Source organism: Dipteris shenzhenensis, chromosome 10 (assembly GCF_047967505.1).
Source record: "Dipteris shenzhenensis isolate YYH24624 ecotype China chromosome 10, Dip_SZ_1.0, whole genome shotgun sequence".
Classification (NCBI taxonomy): Eukaryota; Viridiplantae; Streptophyta; class Polypodiopsida; order Gleicheniales; family Dipteridaceae; genus Dipteris; species Dipteris shenzhenensis.
In genome coordinates, this window is record NC_141605.1 from 57,741,240 (window position 1) to 57,767,404 (window position 26,165).

A 26,165-nucleotide genomic window follows, 5' to 3' on the forward strand; every position below is an offset into this window, starting at 1 on the left:
AACTACTAAGTGTGGTAAGCGGAAAAAACCTCGATGAGGGGAAAAGTACCTTTAACCTTATTACTAACGTAACATGTAGATCTGCAAGCAGTTGGTGCAACAAAAAACATTCTATTCCTGTTGTGAAAGTTGCCTTCTACTCAGCTTCACAAGAGGAGGTAGCAATGGTTAGGTATGTTGGCCATGCTTGTGATGAGATCAGCTTAGTGACGTTACTGCGTCGAGGAACATATTTAAGTGATTTGGTTGAGGGTTGCTCTAGACTTTCATAGTTGGTATTTGAGCCTTCAAGGATGACCTCTTGAGATCGGATTCTTAGGTTTGGTACTCAAAGGGGTGGAAGCTACTGTAATTCAGGGTCTAAGTCATTATGGTTTTGAGCATCAATACATATTCTAGACTATTTTAAAGTAATTCTCAGATGCAAATTTTAGAAATTCTTAACTTTTTGTCCAATAGTGAAGCCACTAGTCTGAGTCATTTCCTTCTAGATTGTTTTGTTTTATTCTTTTTCTAAATTTTAGTTCTGGATTGAATTTTTAGCTCCAAAACTTATTCTTTAACGAAAAAGTTATTTATTTGGGTTTGTTATGCTTTTTCATTCTCATAAGAACTCCTATTTTAGTTTTTTAAACGATAGAGACTTGGACCATCTATTCTGGCCTAAACTTGACAATACTGTTGTTTGATAGGGGGGGATCAAAGCGACTCTGGAAAGTCACCACTTTTTGGAAGAATGTTTGTGGTAATTGGGGCCGGAGGAGCAGGCAAAGCTCTTGCATTTGGGGCACAACAAAGGGGTGCTAAAGTTTTCATTGCAAATCGTAATTATGGTAAAAGATATGTATCTCTTGATGAAATTGCTTGATTTGTGCTTATTCAAAGTGTGGTTTTGCTTGCTGATTGTGGTGATTTGTAGCATATCATAAAGTTATGGTAATTGCCAATTGTTATTATTAAAAAATACATGATACAAGCTTTAAGTAGATCTTGGATATATGTCCCTTATTAAATTGCATATCTTCACTTCTTTTTTTAACCTTGTCCATAATGTGTATCTTTCTTTGGTTGTGAAGAGAGAGCAAAGGTGCTTGCTAATGCAGTGGGTGGAGAGGCATTATCTTTGGAGCAATTGAATAACTTTCATCCAGCCACTGGAATGGTGTTAGCAAATACAACGTCCGTAGGCATGCATCCAAACATCAGTGACACACCTATTGCAAAGGTTGGTGTAAAATGAAACAAAGTATCATCAAAGAAGTTCATGTCCATCTCCCTGCATGCAGTTAGCCATTTTCTTTTTGAACTCATGAATGTTTGCTTGCTTTGTAGTCATGGCTTTGCTAGAAAGACACAATTTTTTAAACCAAAAGCGTAACTATTTGAAAGCTTATAATATAAGAGTCCTAAGGAAGGGTAAATAGTTAAAGACATAATTACCAAAAGTGTAGCTATTTAAAAGTTTATAATATGAGTCCCAAAGAAGGGGTGGTTTATTACGGCTGATACTAGCTCTTCTTACTTCCAAAAGTTATAACTTTTGTAATACTAATGCTTTCACCATATTCAAACACCAATTATTATTTTTGTTTTTTTAGATAGAAAATTCATATACAAAAAAGCAAATGAAACTACAACATGAACATTGACACTAATTCACATTAAATCAATTGCATTAGTTACAACAATACTTCATTAACATTAACATTAACTTAATTTAACTTTTACGTTATCTAACCTAGCCAATCCTCTTACATAACCTAACGCCTCCCCTCCCTCAAATCCGTGTGGTTTCTCGCAACTCTGGGCCATCATACTTTGTCACTTGCTTGCTGCTTTTAGCTCCTCTGCAATCACTCCTCAGTGATTCGCCAAGTTGCTCTTCCTTGCAAACCTCTACGAAGGTCTTCTCTACAAACTCCTTTGACAACAGCACTTGCGAGTGGAAGGTTCGGAGGACTATGCTGGCCAAATGATCAGAGAGAGCTCCATGAAAGTAATTAGAAGCGGTTGATGTGGTTCTACCTCACTGGCTCCATCCCTTCCAACATCTCCAATTGATCCTCCCTACCTCTCCTCCAATTCCTTGTTCGGTCCTAGTTGAAATGTTCAAAGAGCTTGAGGAGGCCAAAGCTCAAAGAAACGGATGATGTAGCTCGATTATAGATCGCTGTCTACTATCTATTGAGTAGTCCATCATGCCCTACCCAATGCCGGACGAGCGCCAAGTAACCCCTATCGCCGTACCTACAAATCTGAAAATAGAAGAAATGTTAGTGAGTGCGATTTGTGCGTTTATTCTCTGTCGAGTGTGCAACATCTTCGTCCCGGGGTCTCTGTCTCTTCTGTTATCTATGGTCGGGGGGGCAACATGCTCTACCTGGAAGAACTCTGTGATCATACTCCAGGATGGGCTAGGCAAGGCCCTTGCTCTTGTCTCCATGATCTGATGAGACACTCTCTATGTTGGACCGCCTTGTAAATGAAAGCGGCCAAGTATCTCTGATTTGGGTATGAGAGGAGTCTAGAGAGGCGCTCGAATCCGTTTTTGAGAAGGCAGTTGTATTGTCCACGGATTCATTGTAGAGTGGGCAATGGAAGATAAAGTGCTCCTTTGACTTCACCTCGTGACACTCACATGATGTGCAGATACGACTTTGTCTAGGGATCCCCTCTGCTCGCCCACTCTCGATACGAAGTCGGTGTGATGACACACGGAATTGTCCAAGGGCAATCCTAAGTGAGTGCGGTAGGTGGATTTGGGTGTACCCTGGTGGGATAATGAAACCCTCCTTGGAGATGTACAAGTAGTGGTCCTGATAGAAACTGAGCTTCACAGGAAGCTCTGTCTGTGCTAACGAGGTCCTGAATGTGTGTAATTGTAGGAGATCCTCCCAAATGATCGGGTTGAACTCGTTGTCCCGAAACAGGACAAACATAGCATCAATGCTGTATTGAAAGGCTGGTAGCCTGTCTACATGGAAACCCAGTTTCTGACACCATCTGCATGAGCATCTCTGATCACCTTGAGCTACTAATGCCAGAGGAGATGCTAAAGCCAGCCAAGGTAGCCTGCATCGCCTTGTGGTACATGAGCCATAAGCGCGTACGCGGTATAGATAAGTGATAGTTTGGAATGCCGCATCTAACTGTAGTGGAGATGCCCGAACTCAGCCTGAATGTTCTGATGAGTAACAGATGGCTTGCTGCGTATCATCCGTGCTAACAAGAGAACTTGTAATCTCTCCACTCGAGTCCACTCTATATTGGAGAGGTCCAGTCCCCAGCAAGTGCTGCTGTACATGCCCGTAGGTCCGACCAAGGAGTCGAAAAAAGAGAACCTGGTCCACGAGAACTCAGTTAACATAATAAATTATATATGTGGCCAGAAATTGGAGCATGGGAAGGAAATATAGGCATGGCATTTACTATTTTGCACCCTTGCAATCTCTTGTATACAAAAGCAATGGTAACATATCATGAGATGACTCCTTCATGCAATTGGGAGAGGATATAGCCAAGTAGGGGATTGTATCGAATGTGACCAAGGTAGGCCATCATAATTGTAGAAGGGAAAGACACATTGTGGTTGGAAGAAATGGAAGTGGATAGTGAAGAAAGAAGGGGATGTAAGAGGACATCAAAAGATGCAAGAGAAGCCATTCTCGTGGGAAAATAGTTGCTCACCTCGTGTGGGTGCCTCGGACTTCAAAATTGTAACATGCAATCTCTTCATGCATTTGGGAGAGGATATATCCGAAACTGTTTGATGGAGATCCGTAGTGAGTGAGGCATATGAAGCTCAGTGTACCCCGGTGGTGTGATCAATCCCTCTTCCGAAATATGAAGACAGTAATCTCTGTAGAAACTCAGCTTCATTGGAAGCTCCCTCGGCTCCAACCAGGTCCTAAAGGTGTGTAGCTGCAAGACATCCTCACAAATGACCTGGTTGGTGTGTGGCGCGATCGGGACGGTGGGTGGGAGTACCGGAGGGGCATCTAAACTGTACTGAAAAGGAGGTATCCTATTGATGTGGAACCCTAGTCTCACAAACCATCTGTGAGTCCGTGCATACCAGCATCGCTCGTCTTCCTCTGCTACCAACATCATGGAGGAATCGAGAGCTAACCATGGCAACCTTTGTCTCCCTGATGTGCTGTCCCCATATGATCTAACCCGGTGTAGATATATAATGGTCTGAAAGGCTGCATCTAGTTGGAGTGGAGAAGCACCAAACTCGGCCTGAATGATGTGATGTGGTACAGATGGTTTCTCTCGGATCATCCGTGAGAGCATGAGGATCTGCAGGCGCCCCATCCATGTCCACTCTATCTTTGACATGTCAGGCCCCCAACAAGGGCTGCCATACATACCGGCTGGTCGGACCAAGGAGTTGAAGAGAAGAGCCTTGGTCCGAGGGTCCTGGAAGTGGGAGTGGAAGCATTGTCTCTCTAGCCGAGCTAGTGAGGCGTATCCCTTGCTCAGTCTGGCTTGCATTGTTGGTCTCATTGTGAAGAGTGGGCCAGAGAAGATGACCCCCAAGTAAGTGTATGAGAATACGATCTCAACTGGTGACCCACCGAAAGTAAAAGTAAATTGCTTCCGTTGCATGTTTGCTTGAGAGGTGTTAAAGATCATGACCTTGGTCTTGCCAAGGTCGACCTCGAAATCATGGGATAAACAAAAAGCCTGCAGTGCATCCAGGTGTCGCTGGAGCCCCTCCGGTGTGGACGACAAGAGTGCCACGTCATCTGCATAAAGAGAATCCTGATGATGACCCCGGCAAGTGAGCAGCCGGTCCCTTCGAACGCCCCCATGAGAGTCTCAAGCTCATCGATGTAGAGGCCAAACAGGGTCGGTGATAAGGGACAACCCTGTTTGATTCCTATGGTACTCAAGATCTCATCTATCCAACCTACGCCTGTCCGAACTCGGCATGAGACTCTCTTATACAGTGCCATGACTGCCCACATGATCTCCAGATCATATCCCAGTGTCTGTAGGCGTGTAATGAGACGAGCTCGAGGTACTGTGTCAAAGGCTTTGCGGAAATGTACAAAGCAGCAATATACCCTCTCCTTCCGTGATCTGGTCTCCTCAATGACACTCCTGAGCGTGAGTATGTGATCCATAGTCCCATGGTCTCGCCTGAAACCGGCCTGACCCTCTTCTCTGAGCCCTGTCATCTCTACAAACAAGCTGACCGATGCATCCAATATAGCTGTATAGATCTTGGACATCACATGTCCAATCTTGATAGTCCTGTAGTTACTCGAGTCCATGGGATCCCTTGCCTTGTGGATGGGGTGATGGTGTTGAGTGTCCAGGTGCGGGGGAAGCCAAGGCAAACACTGTCATTGAATAGCTTTGCTAGGATCAGGGCTAACGTGTCGATCCCATATGCGATAAACTCAGTGCATAGCCCCTCGTGATCCTTAGCTCGGCCATTGTGCAGTTTCAATGTCGCGTCCTTGACTCCCCCTCTAGTGAACAACGAGCAAGTGGTGGGGCGACGTGTGTGTATGAGATCTGGAGTGGGCTGGTGTGGGACATCATAAAGGTGGTGTGCATACGTGTGCCAGACTCTCGTGTCAGTGAGGGGTGAGACCTACGCTCAAGGAATCTCCGCCACAAATCCTTGCTGTAAAAGATGTGCAGCAGCAGCTCCTCATTTCGACGGAGAAATGCCTGCTTCTTTCGACGTACGAGACGTCGGTACTTGCGTACCATGTCTGGTGTGTTCGGGAGGTGACATTTGGTTTCAAGTCAGAGCTGTCGGCGATAAGCCTTGCACTCCGCATCGTTCCAATTGTTGCAGGGTACAAAACCAAGAGGTGGTGGTCTAGTGGACCGTGTGGTGTGGGGAAAGATTTGGAGGGCAGCCTCGTGGAGTGTGCGACTAATCAGGGGAGCACGGGCCTCTATGAGTGGTATGTGATCGATGTAGGTTAGGAGTCTGTTTAGGCGTCCAGAGTAGGCTGGTGAGAGGTTGTGATCAAAGTGTATGTCGTGGTAGGTGTCGTGCTTCCTATGTGGCGTAGCTAAGCGTGGGGTGGTGATAGTGAAGAATAGGTATGTGTGATCAGCTCTTGGAGGGAGTGGTGCTACAGTGAAGTTGGTGATACATGAAGTGAAGGTAGGGGATCCCATGATGTAATCTACTGCACTAGTGCCCCCCCCCGTGTGGGAAGCAAGTAAAGCCGCCTGAGGAAAACAAGCAGAGAAAGGGCTGCCACATGGGCAGCACAAGGAAGCAAGCACCTGGCAGATGGGGCATCTCTTGGAGGCAGCAACAGTATGGAAGTACTGCGCAGGGTTTTCAGGCAGGAAGAAGGTGATGGCAGCAGCGATAACATCAGCAGGGGTACAGACAGGTACAGAAGGCTGTACGGAGGAGTCTACTGCAGGTCTGGAGCCCGGAAGAGGCAGCCTCGTGGAGTGTGCGACTAATCAGGGGAGCACGGGCCTCTATGAGTGGTATGTGATCGATGTAGGTTAGGAGTCTGTTTAGGCGTCCAGAGTAGGCTGGTAAGAGGCTGTGATCAAAGTGTATGTCGTGGTAGGTGTCGTGCTTCCTATGTGGCGTAGCTAAGCGTGGGGTGGTGATAGTGAAGAATAGGTATGTGTGATCAGCTCTTGGAGGGAGTGGTGCTACAGTGAAGTTGGTGATACATGAAGTGAAGGTAGGGGATCCCATGATGTAATCTACTGCACTAGTGCCCCCCCCCGTGTGGGAAGCAAGTAAAGCCGCCTGAGGAAAACAAGCAGAGAAAGGGCTGCCACATGGGCAGCACAAGGAAGCAAGCACCTGGCAGATGGGGCATCTCTTGGAGGCAGCAACAGTATGGAAGTACTGCGCAGGGTTTTCAGGCAGAAGGTGATGGCAGCAGCGATAACATCAGCAGGGGTACAGACAGGTACAGAAGGCTGTACGGAGGAGTCTACTGCAGGTCTGGAGCCCGGAAGAGGCATCTTTACGGCAATTGTTCTTCGACTGTCTGCATGCTTGCAATCTTAACAGCATGTCCCCTCTTTGGGGACTGCTTTTTGTAATATAAAAGCAAATGAATTCACCCAAAATGTGTATGTGAAATGCATGAATGTATGTATGTATGCATTTATTGATTGCTCAATCGATAGACAGACAGACAGGATAGATATATAGATAGATGGATGGATGTATAGATAGAAAGATACATGGATACCTGTGTAAAACGTTGTGGGTGATAAATTATTTTGGAACTATTTTGATGGAGATCTAGTGATCCTTGTGGGTGTATCTAACTCTTAAGGATGGATTATCTCAGTTGGGATTGTGCGGTTTGAATATTTTTTCATGAAATAGTGTAAGTCATGATGCTATAAAGTTTGCTTTAATGCTACATCTGAAGATAACCTGAACTTTTCAGTACCAGACAGTGATGGTTTGGGACATTTAGCTTCATCTATCATACAAGAGCGTAATAAGTAGGATACGCTCACCAAGGGCCAAAGTGATAGGTCACTGGTGAAGATTCATTTTCCCCCTATAATTCCCGTTGAAACTTGTCCTAGGCGCTGAGAATTAGGGAAGAATCATTTCAATCCTCGTTGAAATTTCCTAGAAGCTGAGGTCCTAAAGCCATAATCTTTTGAAAATGTGAGGTCTTGTGCTGATGCAGGATGTGTTGGGAGCTTATAGCTTAGTATTTGATGCGGTTTATACACCCAGAATTACAAGGCTCCTGAAGGAAGCGGAGGAAGCTGGAGCTACTGTTGTCAGTGGTATTGAAATGTTCATTCGACAGGCTATTAATCAATTTAGACTTTTTACAGAAGGTCCAGGTAAGTATGTGGTTTGCTACAATTCATTTTCAATACAGGCAGAGCAAATAGGGTATTGAGTGAGCCTGAAAAAAATCTCTCATGTTAAGAGTCCTGAGTGGAAGACAATGTACTTGCATAACCTCTCTTTTTGTTTTATTATAGCAGTTCCCGATCAGCTCATGAGAGAGATAATGATCAAGAACATGCAAGCGAATTGAATCAAAGGTGCACATTCTTTTAGGGGCAATTGCAGGAACGCTTGAATACAGGTTGAAAAGTCTTCTGCAATTGTCTCCCAAAATTTTGTTACCATAATCCTGGTGACTTTGATCAAGAAAAATCATTCGTAGAATTGAATAATCTTGATTTCAGAGAATTGAAGACGTGTCATTGGCTACAATGATTACTCAGCAGGTTAGTATGTCTTAGCTTAAAGATATGCATATGCAGTCAGGAAACCCCCTTTTATTTTACTCATATTTCATGTGAGGTGACAATTAGAGGCTACCAGGCATCTCAAAGAGGGATAGTTGAGAAAATAATGGCTAGGAGATTGACACAAAGCTCCTTGTAAGCGTGACAGTTTTGTATGCAGAGAATGATGAGCCCATAAAGCTGCAAGGTAACAGAGGATGGAATTCACTTGTATGCAAAAATCAGCAATGTCCGCAAAAATCAGCAATGTCTATTTCTATCCGATAGAAGATTCTGTTGTGTAGGCTCTTTTGGTATGTGCTGAAGGTGCCCTTTTTTAATAATTTGATGACACTGTAATTTAAAAGTACTAACTTTTTAATGTGGTCTCAAGTACATTTAGGAATTAAGTAATGTCAGTGATAGAAATCGTGTGTAATGTAGATAGAAATGCAGCTTAACGGGATGAGAGTTTGTTGGTGGCTTTGGTCCTCCTTTTTGGTCATTTACGGGTAGATGGTGCCCTCGTTGGAACGAACTTACAAAGGTTTTATGGGACTGCAATGCTTTTGTGGGATTATGTGTGTGTGTTAGCGATTTAGTTAGTATATCGTCTTTGATTAGGGTGGCCTTTAAAGCTTTAGTCTGCCTTTATTCGTCCATGACATGGGGAATGACAAACAACCCTCCTCTCCCATTTACTCCACCTCCCCCTTCCTAATTGATAGGACCTTCAACCTATTCTTGATGCCTCGTTTCAGATAGTTTTCCTCTCTATCTGTTGATGCCATTATAGTTATGATCATGATTATGGAGTTTTCTTTTTTGAACTCGTCATGGGTGTTGATGCCCGCACAACAGCTCCACCCCTCAGATTGTTGTATCAAGTTTATTTTAGTCTCATAGACCCTTCGGTCTTCCGAAGACTTCTAATAACTTTTCTTTCTTTCTTTCCTCCCTCCCCCTCCAAAAGGGGTCAGGGAGACGGAAGATCCGAGGACACGCTGGAGACACATAAGAGTCGACAACGGGTTGAGGCACAGATCACTCCCCTCCATGCTCACCAAACTAAAGACACAACCGATGAGTATTGTGGCACTTGTCCATTGTAGGGCGATAGTTAGGGGACCACAACAGACCACACGTATAGACAACCGTCAATGCTCTATCACAAATTTTATGCCACCATCACAACCTTGCACATCGCCGACCCCATCTTAGGTTTGACATCTCCACCAACTCCCAAATGATCATCATAGTGTCGCCAGCCCCAATCTTCTACATGAGCTCTAAGAGTTGTATCTATGTATAGGTATCCTTATGATTATGGGTTTTCTTTGTACTCAACATGGATGTTGATGCCCGCTTAGAGGCTCTAGCCCTTAGCTCATTATATTAGGTTCTTTTAAGACTCATAGACCCTTTGGTCTTCCAAAGACTTTTAATAAACTTTCTTTTTTTCCAAACCTTCCTCTAAGCTCACTATTGACCCCTCTTGCTCCCAATAAACCACATGGCAATGCCCACAAGCATTTATTCTCTTCTGTTAAATAATATTTGTTGACAATATATTATTGATGGCACCATTGATACCATTTGGTTCAACGAAGACCTAAGGCTTACGTCAAACAACCCAACAACTATTTCTCCACAATATAGGGTCATTTTGATAGATAATAATGTCTCAACATAAGAATCAATCTTATGGATCATAGAATTTGTAATATAGGTATGCCATAGCAATGCCTAAACTGATGGTGTGCTCATATCAACGAGCACCATATATCATATCAGATAGAATATTGCTTGATATAAGGGCCACCCTAGTTGTCTGTGATGAATTAAAAATGCTATTTACCCATCAATGACATAAACTTAGAGCTGCGATGGTGTAGGGGCGATGAGGAGAGCCATGAAAAGGAAGACAATTGGTCTCATTACACCCACACACCAACACTCTAGATATCCCCTCATCATTCTCCACTCCCACCACCCATCGTCTAGACCCCATTCACATCACACCCAATCATGGTCAAACGATCCCATTAGACTCTTGGGACCATGCTCTTCTAGAGATACAGCATCTTTGCACACGAGGTGGAGCAGAACCGTCTCATCCATAGCATGGGCCAAGAGATATTAGAGCTCCGTAAGGAGGTGACAACCCTCGCACTGGTCCAACAGTTGAGGTACAGATAGCCACCATGCAGCCAGCCATTGCAGACACGTCTAGGTGGGTGGATGTTACGAAATAAGAGCGTGTGAAGGCTACTGTTTCAGCCACCATCTTGGAGCAGCAGCAAAGGGCCAGCAAGTCTCTCAATGTCAGAGTACGTGGAATTCCTCAGACAGCTACCACTCCCATGGATGATGTGATTGGCTTTGTGACTTCCACGTTGGGAATTCATGAACATGGGATCAAGGGGGCCTGGCGCATAGGACGGGACCCCAAACGAGAGAAGCCTCTTTTCATTTGCTTCAGAGACACCCAAGCCCGCCTGGCAGCACCACATAGGCAATCAACCTTGTGTGCCCACCCAGAGATATCCTTAGATGAGGACCTTACACCCCCTATAGGTGGAGGAGAGGTGTACTGTCATACAGAAGCTGGATGTTATTCGCAACGAGGTGAACTGAGAAGTAGTCTAAGAGGGGGGGCTTTTGATAGGTCCCCGACAGGCATCTGGTGGCCCCCTACATAGGGGGGCAGGGTCTGAGATTCAGGGCACCAAGACCCTGAGTTGCAGTCTTTGGAACTGCAATGGTACTTTATGGTCAGATCCATGGAATTCTCGAAGTTTTACATAGGTTGAGACAAGACTCTTGTTGATAGCTGATAGTCCGTTGATACACATGGGATGCATCATACTGGAATGACACCCAAGTGATAGCTGGGGTTCGAGGATTAGGAGTGGTAGTACTATATCAATCATCCCTTATTGGGATGGTCTCCATAGAGAGGCAAGACATGCTAGGTTCTTATGGTTTCGGATCCAATGGCCCCCACGAGAGGACCTCTTCATTGCAATTTGTTATCTCCCTCCTCTCGAGACTTCACATTTTGCCAAGGACCTAAGTAAGGAGGTTAAGACCTCACCCTGTATGCAGCCTTATACTTGGACATCATGGACTTCTCGAGCCGCGTGGAAGTTCTCTTTGTTGGGGACTTTCACGCGAGGATAGGTACACGCCAGATAACACTTCTGGATTCTCGTGATGACTCTATCTTATTACTAGAGGTGGATATAGATGAGGTTGGGATTTATAAGCAATTTGTACTCCTTTGACAGATTGCTCAGTTGAAAAGCTATGCTAAGATTGGGGCCAAGGTATTGATTTCATATGCAATGAATTCAGTACGTATGCCCCCACGATCTTTCACTCAGTTGTTGCGCAGCATCATGGTTGTGTGTTTGACAACATCGACTGTGAAGAGTGTGCATGAGGTGGGGTGCGACACTTGTGAGAGATTGGGTGCTCGTTGGTTAGGGATGCCATACAATGGGCTTGCATAGGAGTGCCAAGTTTTGGTGTCCGGAGAAAGGGAACAGGGCTCGTCGTCATTCAAGAAACCTTTGGAAGTCTTTAGAGTTGCTGCTAAACAAAATGTTATACGCTGCTCCTCGTTCCAGCGAACGAAAGCTTGCTTCTTCAGGCGAATCAGTTGGCGATACTCGTGTTCACTTGGAAGGTGATGCTTAGTTTTGAGTTGAGTTGTCGACACAAAGCCTCACTCGTCATCATACCATCTATTGCAGGGTATTGAGCCAAGTGGTGTGGGGCATGTAGATCAACTGGTGTGTGACGAAGTGTGTAGGGCGGCCTCGTGGAGGGAGCTTATCATCAGGGCGGCCTCGTGGAGGGAGCTTATCATCAGGTCAATCAAGGTTGTCCATTTTCACCAACCTTGTTTATCCTCCACATAGATGAGCCTGAGACCTTCATTGAGAGTCTAGGAGGGGCTGGTTTTCCTGAGCAGGATCCTTTCTCCAGATTCTCTTGAACGCAAATGAGGGGTCTTATTCTCTTCTCAGCGGAGGGTCTTTGGTGACACTTAGATGCACTTCATATCTTTTGAGAGACACATATGGATGATTCGCAGTAAGCCCTTAGCCTTACATCATCCTAGTTGACTTCCGAGCATCCCCACTACCGCTCAATGTAGTGTCTTAGGTTGTCACATATCTCTACTGCATTAGACAGTATGGATCTTGCACAAGGTAATGTAGGCTTCCTTCGTTGGCCTTGTCCTCATCCATGGCATCGGCAACAAAGCCTAGCCAAAGGTGTTGGTATTGACGCACATGCGGATGGTTTGAGAGCTTGAGACTCCACATAGATAGGCTACCTCCCTTCCAATACAACATCGACACTCCCTCCATACCCCTTTCATATCATGACCCAGGTCATCCAAGAGGATCTCCTACAGCTACTCACATTTAAGACATGTTGGCACCTCAGGAGCCCCCTATCAAGCTTAGCTTCTTCAGAGACCATTGTCTGCAAATTTCAGCAGAGGGCTTGATCGATCCACCTGCATATATATAGATCACCTCCCCCACTCCTTGAGGATATCGATTGAACACTTCCACGTTTCATCACATCGCCTCCGTATTGAGAATGGTTGAGTGGAGGGCATACCCACCGACAGTCACACATGCACTTTATGTGATTAGTAAAAGATTGAGACAAATGAGTACTTTGCTTTCTAATGCCCCATGTATGACGAGCTCAAAAGTCGTTATCATTGCCTCTTTAGGGATGGCTTCGAACCCCTATCCGATCTCCTTTCCAAACTAGATCAGGCAATCTTCATTCGCAAGGCCGTCCGACACAGAGAGTCTTTGCTCCAGACACATAGGCACGATCAAAGTACCTAGTTAGACTCCTCTTAGAGGTTGATCACTGAGTTCTTCTAGCTACAAAGCACCGATCAACATGACTTGTGGATGACGGACCAGAGGACCCAAGCCAGATATACAACAGACTCGCCGCGGACTGAGGCACAGATTGTGGGGGTTAAAGGTCACTGTGTCTTGACCCCAGTTATGTACAATACTCAAACACATATATAAATGAATGAAAAAGAAGATTAGGGTGTTTCTGTACCCACCAAAACTTGTGTGGCTCTCTATCTCTCTCTCTCCTTCTTCCGTTCTTGCTTCCGTTGAGAGCACTCTCAACTGGTATCAGAGCCCGAGTGATCTAGCTGAGCGTGCGTGAATGCTTGAAGCTCAGCAGCTCTGTGGGAGGAAGGAGAAGCTCTGTGGGAAGCTTTGTGGGTGACTTTACTTGCATCCGAGTGTGCAGAGACCTTGGAGGAACCTTTGGAAAACTCACTTTGGCTTTGCGAAGTGGTTTTGAGAGCCTGTTAAGAGCTTTCAAAGAAAAAGTCGTTTTTTGAGCTTTTCCCTGTTCCGTTCGATGACAGAGACTCCATATTGACTTGTAGAGGCAACTATTGCTTGCTTTTGATGTCCACATTACTTCAGGAGCTTGGAAACACCTTCATTCTTGAATCTGGGATCATTTCATTGGATTTCTGACTCACTGTGTCAGTTTCTGCGTTTTTTGCTCGGGTGTTGGAACTCAAGTTTGGAGCAACCATTTGCAGATCTGTCAGTTCCGGTGGACTCAGGAGGTCCTAAAACTTCTATGTTGCTCATCATTCGCACTCCGGTGGAGTTTACAGATAGCTATGTTTCCAAAAACGTTTTTCAGTCCGTGTGTTGGACCCAGTGATTGAGACCACGGTTTCCAAAACCGTCTGTCCCATTGCATTCCGGACGTCCAAAAACCCCTACCTGTCAGTTCTTGCGTGATTCGGTGGAGGATTTTCAGAGTTATAGATCTCTGTGTATTCGATTTCGTCTCTCTGTTATGCATTTTTTATTCTAAGGTTTTGAAACCTTAGATTTATGCCACATGGCAGTGGATAAGTGTTGACTCCCATTTCTCACTCATCGGTTGGGATTTTGGAGTTCTGGTAGAAGAGAGATATTTGCAGATTTTTTTGCTGATTCCGATTATGCAATGGCGCGCCCATGTTTTGAGGCATCTCAGGTTCTATTTTCAGTAGCGCTCATTACCATGAGACTATGATGTCTTGAGCATACCTTATGCAGATCACTCTGGTTGCAGTTTGAGCAGTGTGCGCTCATTCGTGGTATGCATTGGGTTGCAGTGGATGATTTATAGGCCATTTGGATGCATTGCGGTCCTTGTTGGATGTGCTGATAGGCCCAAATTGCCTTGTGGGATGCTATTTTTTTATGGACGCTTTGCACATGGATGCTATTTTATGCTGAGGGACAGCTTTGACACATTGCAGGTGATGCACTGATAGTGCTATGCTCTCTTGGATGAGATATTATTGATGCATATGCCAGTGGACGGTGTTTATGCTTGAGTCATTTGTCACTTATTGGCATTTTCTTTTGGGCCAGATTTGCTCATATGGATGCATAGTATATGCACATGAGTCAGATGCATCTTTTGATGCTTTGAGCTTTGAATTTTGGTGATATTTCACTCTATTGTGGCATACACATTTGGGTGCACCTAGTATTTGGTGTGATTCTCTTGCAGGCACTAGCATTTGGGATTTTGTTTCATTTGCATCATGGCATCCTCTTCCATGTCTGAAAAGGAGTTTTTCAGCATTAAAAAGTTTGATGGGACAAACTTTTCTTTGTGGAAAGAACAAATAAGGGATGTGCTTATTCAAAAGAAGCAGATTAAACCCTTGGCAGGGATTGAAACTAAGCCTGCAAATATGTCTGAGGATGATTGGAATGAGTTGGATGCATTAGCAAAGTCTACTATTAGGCTTCATCTTGCAGAGTCAGTTTATTTCAGAGTAGTAAATGAGCAGACTATGAGCAGACTACGGAAGATTTGTGGAAGAAACTGTGTGCCACTTATGAGAAGGAAACTGCCTCTAATAAAGTTTACGTAATGAAGAGGTTGTTTGAGCTGCAAATGAAGGAAGGGGTCTCCATTGCTTCTCACTTGAATGAATTCAATATTATTTTCAGCCAACTTCAGGCTCAGAAAATGAATTTTGATGTGGAGACTAAGGCAATATTTCTCTTATGTTCATTGCCATCCTCATGGGATACCTTCCGTACAGCTGTCAGTAACTCTGCACCTGGTGGAGTGCTGAAATTTGATGATGTTGTGGGTAGCTTGTTGGCCGAGGAGATTAGACGGAAGTCTATGGATGGCAACAAGCAGGATGCAGCCTTAAATGTGCAAAGGGGCAGATCACAGTTCAGGGGGAATTCCCAAGAAAGAGGAAAGTCTCGTAGCAAATCCAGGGCACGGAACATTGAGTGTTACCATTGTGGCAAGAAGGGCCATATGAAAAAGGATTGCTACAAGCTGAAAAGAGAGCTAAAGGATAAGAAAAAGAATGCAAATTGGAGTGCAAATCAAAAGGAAGAGAGTCCAAGGGAGGACAAAGGAAAAGTGAAGATCGAGGAGATCAATGCAGTCACACATGATAGTGACAATTACGTTCTCTTCATGTCTAGTTTATCTACAGAGTTGCTTTTCACTTCAGATGATGCATACTCCCAAGATTGGATTTTGGATTCTGGTGCTTCATTCCATGTTACTCCCCATAGGGAATGGTTCTCCACTTATGATAGTGGAAAGACAGGTTGTGTGCATCTTGGAAATGACTATGCATGTGACATAGTGGGAGTAGGTGACAAAGTTTTCTTTTGCAAATGGGTCTGCATTTGTTTTGAAACATGTGAGACATGTGCCTAAGCTGACCAAGAGTCTTATTTCAGTGGGTCAGCTAGATGATGCTGGTTTTCACACCACTTTTGGCTTTCAAAGTTGGAGAATTCAGAAGGGCTCTATGCTTTTGGCTAGGGGTGCCAAGTGTGGGGCTTTATATCCCTTACATGTATCAGGGGTATTTGATCATGTTGTTGCAATAACCGAGCAGCCAAGCACTTCTTTGTGGCATTGCAGGTTGGGGCACATGAGCCAGAATGGAATGAAACTCTTATGCTGTTTGGGTTATGTACCGCATTTGAGTTTCTCTGATTTTGAATTTTGTGAGCATTGTCTCTATGGGAAGCAAACCAAATCAGCCCATAAAAGAAGGGAAAAGAAAGAGTTTGAAATGCTTGATTTGGTGCATTCAGACGTATGTGGTCCCATGCCTACACGGTCATTAAGCGGGGCTGAATACTATGTGACATTCATTGATGATGCAACTAGGAAAGTGTGGGCTTATGCTATAGCTCGAAAGAGTGATGTGTTCCAGGTATTTTAGAAATGGCTGGCCTTGGTTGAGAATCAGTCAGGTAGAACGCTTAAATGCCTACGGACTGACAATGGTGGAGAGTATCTCTCTCATGACTTTCAACATTTCTATGATACACGTGGGATTAAGAGGGAGCTCACATCCCCTCATACTCAAGAAAGGTTGCAATGCATGCTTTCCAATGCAAGTCTTTCTGGTGGTTTTTGGGCTGAGGCAATGAAGATTGCAGTGCATGTGATCAATAGATCACCTAGTAAGAGTTTGGATGGTGGTATTCCTGAAGAGGCATGGAGTGGCAAGAATCCCTCTTACTCTCATTTGCGTATATTTGGGTGTGAGGCATATGCACATGTGCCAAAAGAGCTTCGAAAGAAGCTAGATCCTAAGTCTAAAAAATGCATCTTTCTGGGTTATGGTGAAAGTGGAGAGATGGGCTATCGTCTCTGGGATCCAGAAGCAAAGAAGATCATACGCAGCCATGATGTGGTCTTCAATGAGAAGAAGATGCATAAGGCACCCATGAGGGATGTGGAAATGAGGAAAATCACTTTCCAGGATGTGAATCCACTTGCATATGTTGATAGACAGCAAGCTGTCCATGCATCAAATGTGCAAGAAATGGTACCACGAAGTACTCCCACAGGTATACAATCAAGGGTAGATGATGGATCATCTATTGGTGGAAATGATGAGCCAAATGTGGCTGATATGCAGGTGGGACAGCAAGCTGAAATGCCCTTGAGAAGATCATCTAGAGTGTCTAGACCGCCTGATAGGTTTGTTCCAGGGGTAGACTATGTGATGCTTACTGATTGCGGGGAGCCTTCTTGCTACAGAGAGGCTATGATGCGTGAGGATCAACGCAAGTGGGAGTATGCTATGCAATCAGAGATGAGTTCACTTATGAAGAATAAGACTTGGGACTTGGTTTATTTGCCACGTGGAAAGAAAGCATTGCCATGTAAATGGGTCTACAAAATGAAGGTCACAGGTGATGATGTGCCTAGGTACAAGGCCCGTTTGGTTGCTAAAGGGTTCAAGCAAGAGAAGGGTGTGGACTTTGATGAGATATTCTCTCCGGTTGTGAAGATGACCACACTTAGATGCATGCTTGGACTAGTGGCAATAGAGGATATGGAGCTTATGCAGATGGATGTCAAGACAGCTTTCTTGCATGGGGATTTGCATGAGGAAATTTTCATGGTTCAGCCGGAAGGCTTTGAAGAAAAGGGCAAAGAGCATTTAGTTTTTGCAAGCTGAAAAAGAGTCTCTATGTTCTTAAGCAAGCACCTAGAGAATGGTATCAGAAGTTTGATGCTTTCTTTCGGTCCCAGGGTTTTAGAAGGAGTGAAATTGATCACTGCCTCTACACTAAAAGGGCTAAGGATAATAGCCTGATAATCTTGGTACTATATGTGGATGATATGCTATTGGCTAGCAAGAATACTTATGAGCTAGATGCATTAAAGGCCAAGTTGCATGAGGCCTTTGATATGAAGGATTTGGGACTTGCAAGTCATATTCTTGGTATGCGCATCACGCGTGATCGGAGTAGGAAACTCCTTTGGCTTTCACAAAAAGAGTATGTTACAAAAGTATTGCAGCGTTTCAATATGGAGGGGGGGAAGGCAGTGAGTACTCCATTGCCCCCATATGTGAAACTGAGTCATACAGATAGTCCGAAATCAGATGAGGAAAGGGCCATGATGGCCAAGGTTCTTTATGCATCAGCGGTTGGGAGTCTTATATATGCTATGATAGCTACTAGACCAGACATTGCATTTGCAGTGGGAGTTGTTAGCAGGTATATGGCTAATCCAGGAAAGAGGCATTGGGAGGCAGTTAAGTGCATCATGAGGTACATGAAGGGTACCAAGGAGATGTGCATTTGCTTTGGTAAAGGCGACATGCGTGTACTTGGGTACACAGATTCAGACTATGCAGGGCATGTGGATAGTAGGAGATCCACTTCTGGTTATGTGTTCACCTTTGCAGGTGGTGCAGTGTCATGGATGTCTCGCGTACAGAAGTGCGTTGCTTTGTCTACCACAGAGGCTGAGTATGTTGCAGCCACAGAGGGTTGCAAGGAGGCTATATGGCTTGATCGGCTAGTGGGAGATTTGGGGATTCATACAGGTGTACCGACATTGCATAGTGATTCCATGAGTGCTATTCAGCTAGCACGGAATCCGGTCTTTCATGCAAAGACCAAACACATTGAGGTCAGGTACCATTTCATTAGGGAGGTACTTGAGGACAAGCGCATAGAGCTTGTCAAGGTTCATACAGATGATAACCCTGCAGATATGCTGACGAAGAGTCTACCTAGTCAGCGGTTTGAGTATTGTCGTGTATTGATGGGCATTGGATAGTATGCTCACTGGTTGTTCTCCCTTAAAGGCACATTGTCCTTTAAGTGGGAGGTTGTGGGGGTTAAAGGTCACTGTGCCTTCACCCCAGTTATGTACAATACTCAAACACATATATAAATGAATGAAAAAGAAGATTAGGGTGTTTCTGCACCCACCAAAACTTGTGTGGCTCTCTATCTCTCTCTCTCCTTCTTCCGTTCTTGCTTCCGTTGAGAGCACTCTCACAAATTGTATTAGGGGACCTTCTCTCTATGCTCACTAAACCAAAAACATGACCCACAAGGTGTGACAGTGGCGCTTGTTCCACTATAGGGCCACAACCAGGAGACCAAAACAGACAACACACGTCGGCAGACAACAATGTTCCATCACAAGTTTTACGCCACCATGGCATCCTCACACAATGATGTCCCCTTCTCGATAATGAGTCCGGCTAAGGGGAGCTACCCCCAGTCCAGACAATGATGATGATGCTACAACTTTGGTGCTGCCCTTGGCACTGACACACCCAAGGGTAGTGGTGTTGTCACATCCAAGGATGGTGTAGATGATATCAATGATGAGGAAAGTGATACCGAGGACAATGATGATAATGTAGAGGTTGAGGCTAATAAACACCCAAAAGCATCTCGTCATCACGTAGCCTCCTACTTTCATAAGCTATAACCTGACCTTCTTGATGGAGGGTAGCTCCCACACACTCTCCACATGCATCGTAGTCCACATCAAGCGGTTTCTGTAAATTTGGAACAGTGAGAATAGGCTCAGTCGTTAGCTTTTCTTTGAGAGCATTGAAAGATGCCCTTTGTCTTTCTCCCCACCTAAAAGTTACATTTTTCTTGGTCAAGTCATGTAAGGGGGCTGCTATATCAACAAAGTGTCGGATGAAGCGTCTGTAATAGGAACAAAGCCCAAGAAAGCTGTGTACTTCATGTGTCGAGGTGAGCTCTAGCCATTCCTATATAGCTTTAATCTTGGCTGGATCCATCCGAATCCCTTCCTTGGAAATAATGTGTTCAAGATAATGAATCTTCTCAAGAAAGAATTCACTCTTTTTGGCATTAATAAAAATATTATGATTCTGAGTTCTTGAAACATAGTAGCCAAGTGCTCGTTGTGCCCTTCTTCTACCTTAGAATCATCAAAGTTCTTGAAACATAGTACCCAATTGCTCTTTGTGTCCTTCTTCTGTCTTAAAATCTTATGATTCTGAGTTCTTGAAACATAGTAGCCAAGTGCTCTTTGTGCCCTTCTTCTATCTTGAAACAAAAATATCATCAAAGAAAGTACCTGCAAAGTGCTTGTAAGATTTGAAAATTTTGTCCATCATACGATTGAAAGTGGCTGGTGCATTGGTAAGGCCAAAAGGCATCACCAAAAACTCGTAAAGTCCAAAAGTGGTTCGAAAAGCTGTATTACGGGCATCTTGTGGGTGGATCCTTATTTGATGATATCCACTTTTTAAATCAATACGGCTGAAAATCGTGGCCTCTTTCAATCTGTCCAAAATATCATCTATGCGAGGGATTGGAAACCCGTTCTTGACTGTCATTTTATTAAGAGCTCTATAATCCACACACATACGATAAGAGCCATCCTTCTTTTGAACTAAGAGCACTGGTGAACAAAAGGGTGAAGAACTGGGCCTGATAAGTCCTTTGGAGAGCAAAGCATGTACATGTGCCATAATTTCTTTAGTCTAGGCTGCACTCACATGATAAGGCGGCCGATTCGGAGGCTCACTTCCTGGAAGGACCTCTATAACATGATCTTCAAGCCGTTCTAGAGGAAGCTCTCCTAGTAGAGAATCTGAAAAACAATCTTTAAAAGATTCTAGAAACTGAAATTTTTCTTTTTCTAAAGGGCTTATTCCCACTTGAGGTTCACCCTCTTTCTCTTTAACAAAGACCATATACGCAGAAATTGCAAATTTCATTGATTTAGCAATGGAAATATTTGATACAACTGGAATGGTCTCGCCTCTTCCCTTGACTTAAATCTTGTGTTGCTTATTCCGATGCACAAAATTGAGAGTTCTTGCTTTACAATCAAGAGCTACCTCCTTTCTGTGGAACCACCGCATACTCAAGATAGCGTCATAATGCTTGATAGGTGAAACATAAAACTCTTCGTGGTCTACATAGTCATGTACATGCATTCTGAGCTTTCCAATCAAAGGTGTGACCTTGACTGGATCCCCTTCAAAAACATGCTCTCCGTCCAAAGATAATATCAATTCTTCCATCTTAATTCCTAGCCTCAAAGCTAGATCTTTTGAAATGAAATTATTAGTAGCTCCTGGATCAAAAAGAAGTAAAGCAGTATGATCTCTTACTATATGCCACGCGAGGCTCTCGGATTCTTGATTCTGTGGTTCCGCCCAACATATTTGGGACTTCTCCTGCCACAAGCTTTGGTGGTTCTCTTAGCATTTTCTGCTCCCTTGGACCCGCAGATCTTTCGGGGCATTGGCTAGGCGTTCGTTTCCACAATGGAAACACTTACCCTCCTTTTGGAAAGCAATTTGTTCTGGAGTAAACTTGACTTCCCTTTGAAGGGCTTGAATGGGACCCTCGGCTTCTCAGGTTGAAAGATGATGAAGTTTGCATTATTACTATCAAAATTAAGAAGCAAAATGTGTTTGATGTCATCGTGGATGTGAAAATGCCTACCCATTCCTACTAGTTAGACTTTGGTTGAAAGTGTCAAGGTACTACATGATTAGGGCATTGAATTTTAAAATCATGACCATTAAGATGGGTGAGACAAAATTTAATCCAAGTAAAGTATCAATTAGTTACCACGCGAAGGATCTAGAAGTCAAGGACTAATTTCCTCAAGATGTGGAGGCCAAGCTCATGGAAATGCATATATTGCCCATGGGCAAAATTGACATTTTCCAAGGGGTTGCTAACTACTAATAAAAGATAAAAGAAGGAAGAGAAGGTGGTGGAACAACAAGATCTCTATCTAAGACATTTTATGAGGATGTGATTGGAGAATGAGAATTGGTTGAGCCCAAGATCACTGTTATTCAGATCAGCATGGAGCATTTGGTTCTTGAGTCACCTCAGGAACTTAATCTAGGCACAATCGAGGAGCCATGCATAGTTGTTGTAACACACATTTACTTGATGATCAACTCCAAGCTATCAAAACCTTGCTTTGGTAGTATATATATGTTTTTTTCTAGAGTTACACCAATTTATGAGGTCTACCTCCCAAGATATGCCAATGTCGAATTTTGTTGATACTGGATGCCATGCTAGTTCACTGGCAAAGATACAAAGATGAATCCTAACTATGCTAAGAAAACAAAAGAAAAACTTCATCAGTTCATCCGAGCCATGTACATTTATGCCATTGACCGTAGTGATTGGTTGCTCACAATTTTTGTTACACCCAAGAAATATGAAAAGCAATGTGTATATGTTGATTATCAAATATGGAATGCCCAAACTATGCAGAACCCATTTTTGATTCCCTTTCTAGATGGTATTCTTAACCAAGTTGTGGGACATGAGATGTACTCATTTATGGATGGTTATACTAGATACAATCAAATTTAAATTACATTGAAAGATCCATCCAAAACTACATTTGTCAAGGAAAAGGGTGCCTATGTCACTAAGGTCACGCTTTTTGGATTGCATAATGCTCCTTTCACATTTCAAAGATTCATGGTGGAACATTCCGAGATTATTTCGAGTTCATTGCAATTTAATTGGATGACTTTTGTGTATACTTGATCCTATCAGTGTATCCCTCCTAACTTGGGAAAGTTTTTGATGGTACAGGCAATCAAGAATCTCTTTAAACCCACCCAAGAGTATTTTTTTGTGTACAAGTTCCATTATTTGCTCAGACAAGTTATCTATCAAGAAGGTATTGAAATTGAGCCACGAAAAATCAAAGCTACCAAAAGGATGACAAAGCTAGAAAGTCTCAATCAATTATGCTCTCTTATTGGTTTCATTAGGTTTTATTGCATATTTACATAAGATTTCTTCCAATGGACTGAGCAACCTTTAGCTGCATTCAATGAACTAAAGAAACAAGAAATGGAGACACCAATTCTTTGACAACCTCAGTGGATTAATATCTTTCATGTCGATGTGATGCATCTAGTTATACAATTGATATTATCCAAATAGGAAATTGGATTATCCTATATATTATGTTGGCAGATTGATGACATTGCTAGAGTGCAACTATAGTGCTACCAAGTGTGAGGCTCCGTTTATGTAGACTACCAAGCATTACTTTATCTAATCAATAAAACAATAATTCATGTGTGCTTGGTCAAAGGGATGCTCTTACCTCAAGCATTAAATCGAGAAAAGCTCATGATAGCACCGATTGTTTGTCTCAATTATATGTTCCAGTTGAGCACCAACCAGTCAACACCAAGTTACCCTATGCACAACTCTTTGCACTGGATTTCTCTGAAATGGAGTATGATGAAATGCTTCAATATTGTCACAAGACACGTTCCCTTCCCATATTCCCAAAGATAGACGTTGATAATTGGTTTTGAAAACTTGAAAATACACACTAATTGGTAGTCAATTATATCACTAAGGTGTATATAGCATCATGTCATTGGGTTTTGCCACATGAGCAAGCCATGACATTGTCTGAGGCACATGTTGGATAGGCAGGAGGCCCTTTCAATGGTGAGCTTATAGCTTCAAAGATTCATGAAGAAGTATTGTAATGGAATACAATGCTTTGTGATGCACTTGTGTTTGTTGTGATATTGCCAGTGCAAAGGTCACTTTCTTCTCTAACATATGCCACTTCAACCAAGTCAACCATGGGAATCCTTTCAAGGATGGGGCTTGGATTTTATGGGTCCTTTGAAGACCATTGCACAATATACATGCAACTAATATATTATTGCTTCTGCTAATTATGCCACAAAATGGGTTCAAGCCAAGGCACTCAAAGACAACTCAAACCATAGTATGATCAACATCTTGTTTGAAAATATGATTGGCAAATACGATTGTCCAATTGAATTTGTGAGTCATCAAAGCACTCACTTCATAAATGATATTTTTGAATTTTTGACCATAGAATTCATAGTTTTACACTTAGCACCTACAACGTATTATCCTTTATAATTTCCAAGCCAATTCTACTAACAAAACTTTGAAGATGGTTCTAATCAAGAATGTAAGTACACATCACTGCGATTGTGGGACACGAATCTCCATGCCACACTCTCGACCTGTCATATGGCATATAAGGTATCTACCAATTTTACCCATTTTTCCTATGGCTTTTGGTTTAGAAGTAGTAGCTTCATTGGAATTCCTAGTTTTGAGTCTTTGAGTGAAACCAAGGCAATCAAGGGGTGAGTACATCAGCTCGCTCATCTAGATGAGTTGCACATTCGAGCAACATGGTCTCAAAAGGTTATACAATGAAGAAGGAAGGCATGGAATGATAGGCACATTGTTCTCAAGCACTTGAAGAAAGCAATGCTTGTTCTTTTGAACAATGCCAAGCTAGGCCGCACAAGCCCAATTTGAAGCTTAGATGGAATGGCCCATATAGGCTTATCGAAGTGATTGACAATGGAACAGTGCATCTTGAAGATTTACAAGGACACTTCATCCCCAAGGTCTTCGATGGTAGTCGCATAAAGCCTTACCAGATGGAGGCTTTCTTGGTCATAGTGACTTGTACCTCATCCCCTAGTATAACCAAAACTTAGCCACCTAGGTTGGATCCACATTAAAAGATGGGTCCTAATGGTGCTCTAATTAAAAAGGATTATGGAGATGAGGTACATTCCCAAAGCTCCAAAGCACCACATGCACCATTGATTATGGTCAAGAAATGCCATTGTTCCATTCAAACTAACAAAAGGAGGTAGTGGTGATGGATTCTCATTTCACAATGCCATCGTCTTTGCCTCACAATCTAAGAGCCTTTCGTTCCCATTTACTCCCACACTCTACTTGCATATTTCCATCATCCATCCTATCTCCTCCTTACCTTCGGTAGCACTAGCATTGCTCTCTATGGCACTCCCATTTCCTCTCCATCTGCATTCGAAAAACCAAGTGTTCAGTATGATACACAAATTTATGTGGATGACATATTAACTCAAAGACCACGACCTTATTTCTAGCCTCCACATTTGGTAGGACTCATGGTACAATACGAAATCATGGTTGAAGAAGAACGAGATTTAGAAGTTCATGGATGCCTTTTGGCTAGAGACCTAATATACTATAGTGGCCACAAGCTTATTGGAGATCTATTATGCTATGGAGCACAACATTGTTTTTTATCAATGGTATGTTGTGTTAGCACGAGAGCTTATTGTGGTTGTGTTTCATCTACCACAAAGTCCAAATTCTACCACTCCCCAATAAATGAACACTATGATAGTTTCTTCAAATAGGGTAGCTACTCACCTTTGCTTGTTATGGTATCTCCTTGCTTCTAGCCAAGTCCCATGATCCGACCTAGGCTACATAGGTGTTTGCTTGTCCTCTCCCAGCTGATCCTTTTGTGGAAACCTACGGTTTGTTTATGGTAATGCAAGAAACTGGGAGGGCTTGACAACATCTACCAATGTAGGCTAGTTTTTGTAGTAGCTACAACCATGGAGAATCCCCCTTGCATCCACTCTCATACTTGTCAACCGAATTGTAGTCCCTGCTCTATTGCCTCCATTGCCCACACATCTCCAGGGAGCCTACTGTTTCGTAGCCGAGTCTGCATTGCTAACCCAATTTGCCACATCAACCCAATCTACAATGTTAGCCTAGTCCTCCATGGTCCCATTCATCCTCCTATGCACCTACCAAGCCCTTATAGGAGGAATGTCTAAAGGATGAAGGTGAACAAGAAGTGACATCCAAGTAGCTGACTACAGAGCCTATTGCATGGGAACGACAACCATCCAATGAGATTGCCACCACTGAGCAACAACAAGAAGATGGTGGTACTGTCACCGAGCCAGCCAAGTGATGACCAAGCAACACCTACCTGCTAGGCCATGGGTGGTGAATCTTTATGGGATGAACCTTAACCTTGTTTATCTCCTTTTGAACAAGCTATGCTTTTGCCACCTGGAACCCCTAAATGTGTGGGATGCGAAAGGCTTTCTTCATTTATCAAACAAGGTTGTCTACAATAGAAATGCAAAAAATCTAGCATGCTCTGTGCACTAAAAGAGGCACAACTTTGCAAGTGCTTCATCACATACTAGTTAAACATTGGGTCCCCCTTGTAGATGATACAAAGTGCCATGCAGCCTTGAGCTAGTT

At 43.4% G+C, this 26,165-nt stretch overlaps 1 protein-coding gene across 10 annotated transcripts in view; it reads left to right on the top strand.

The window, feature by feature from the left end:
• Positions 1-8,562, top strand: part of MEE32 (dehydroquinate dehydratase, putative / shikimate dehydrogenase) — a 76,614-nt gene extending 68,052 nt beyond the window's left edge. For 2 of the 10 annotated variants that reach the window (XM_087380200.1, XM_087380206.1), the window contains exons 8-11: positions 693-833; positions 1,077-1,225; positions 7,662-7,824; positions 7,969-8,562. In XM_087380200.1, the coding sequence (XP_087236326.1) occupies positions 693-833; positions 1,077-1,225; positions 7,662-7,824; positions 7,969-8,024 (509 nt within the window). In that variant the 3' untranslated portion in view covers positions 8,025-8,562. The remainder of the gene's footprint in view (positions 1-692; positions 834-1,076; positions 1,226-7,661; positions 7,825-7,968) is intronic. The other 8 variants (XM_087380203.1, XM_087380207.1, XR_015541660.1 and 5 more) reach the window with 7 other exon arrangements.
• Positions 8,563-26,165: the final 17,603 nt, after the last annotated feature.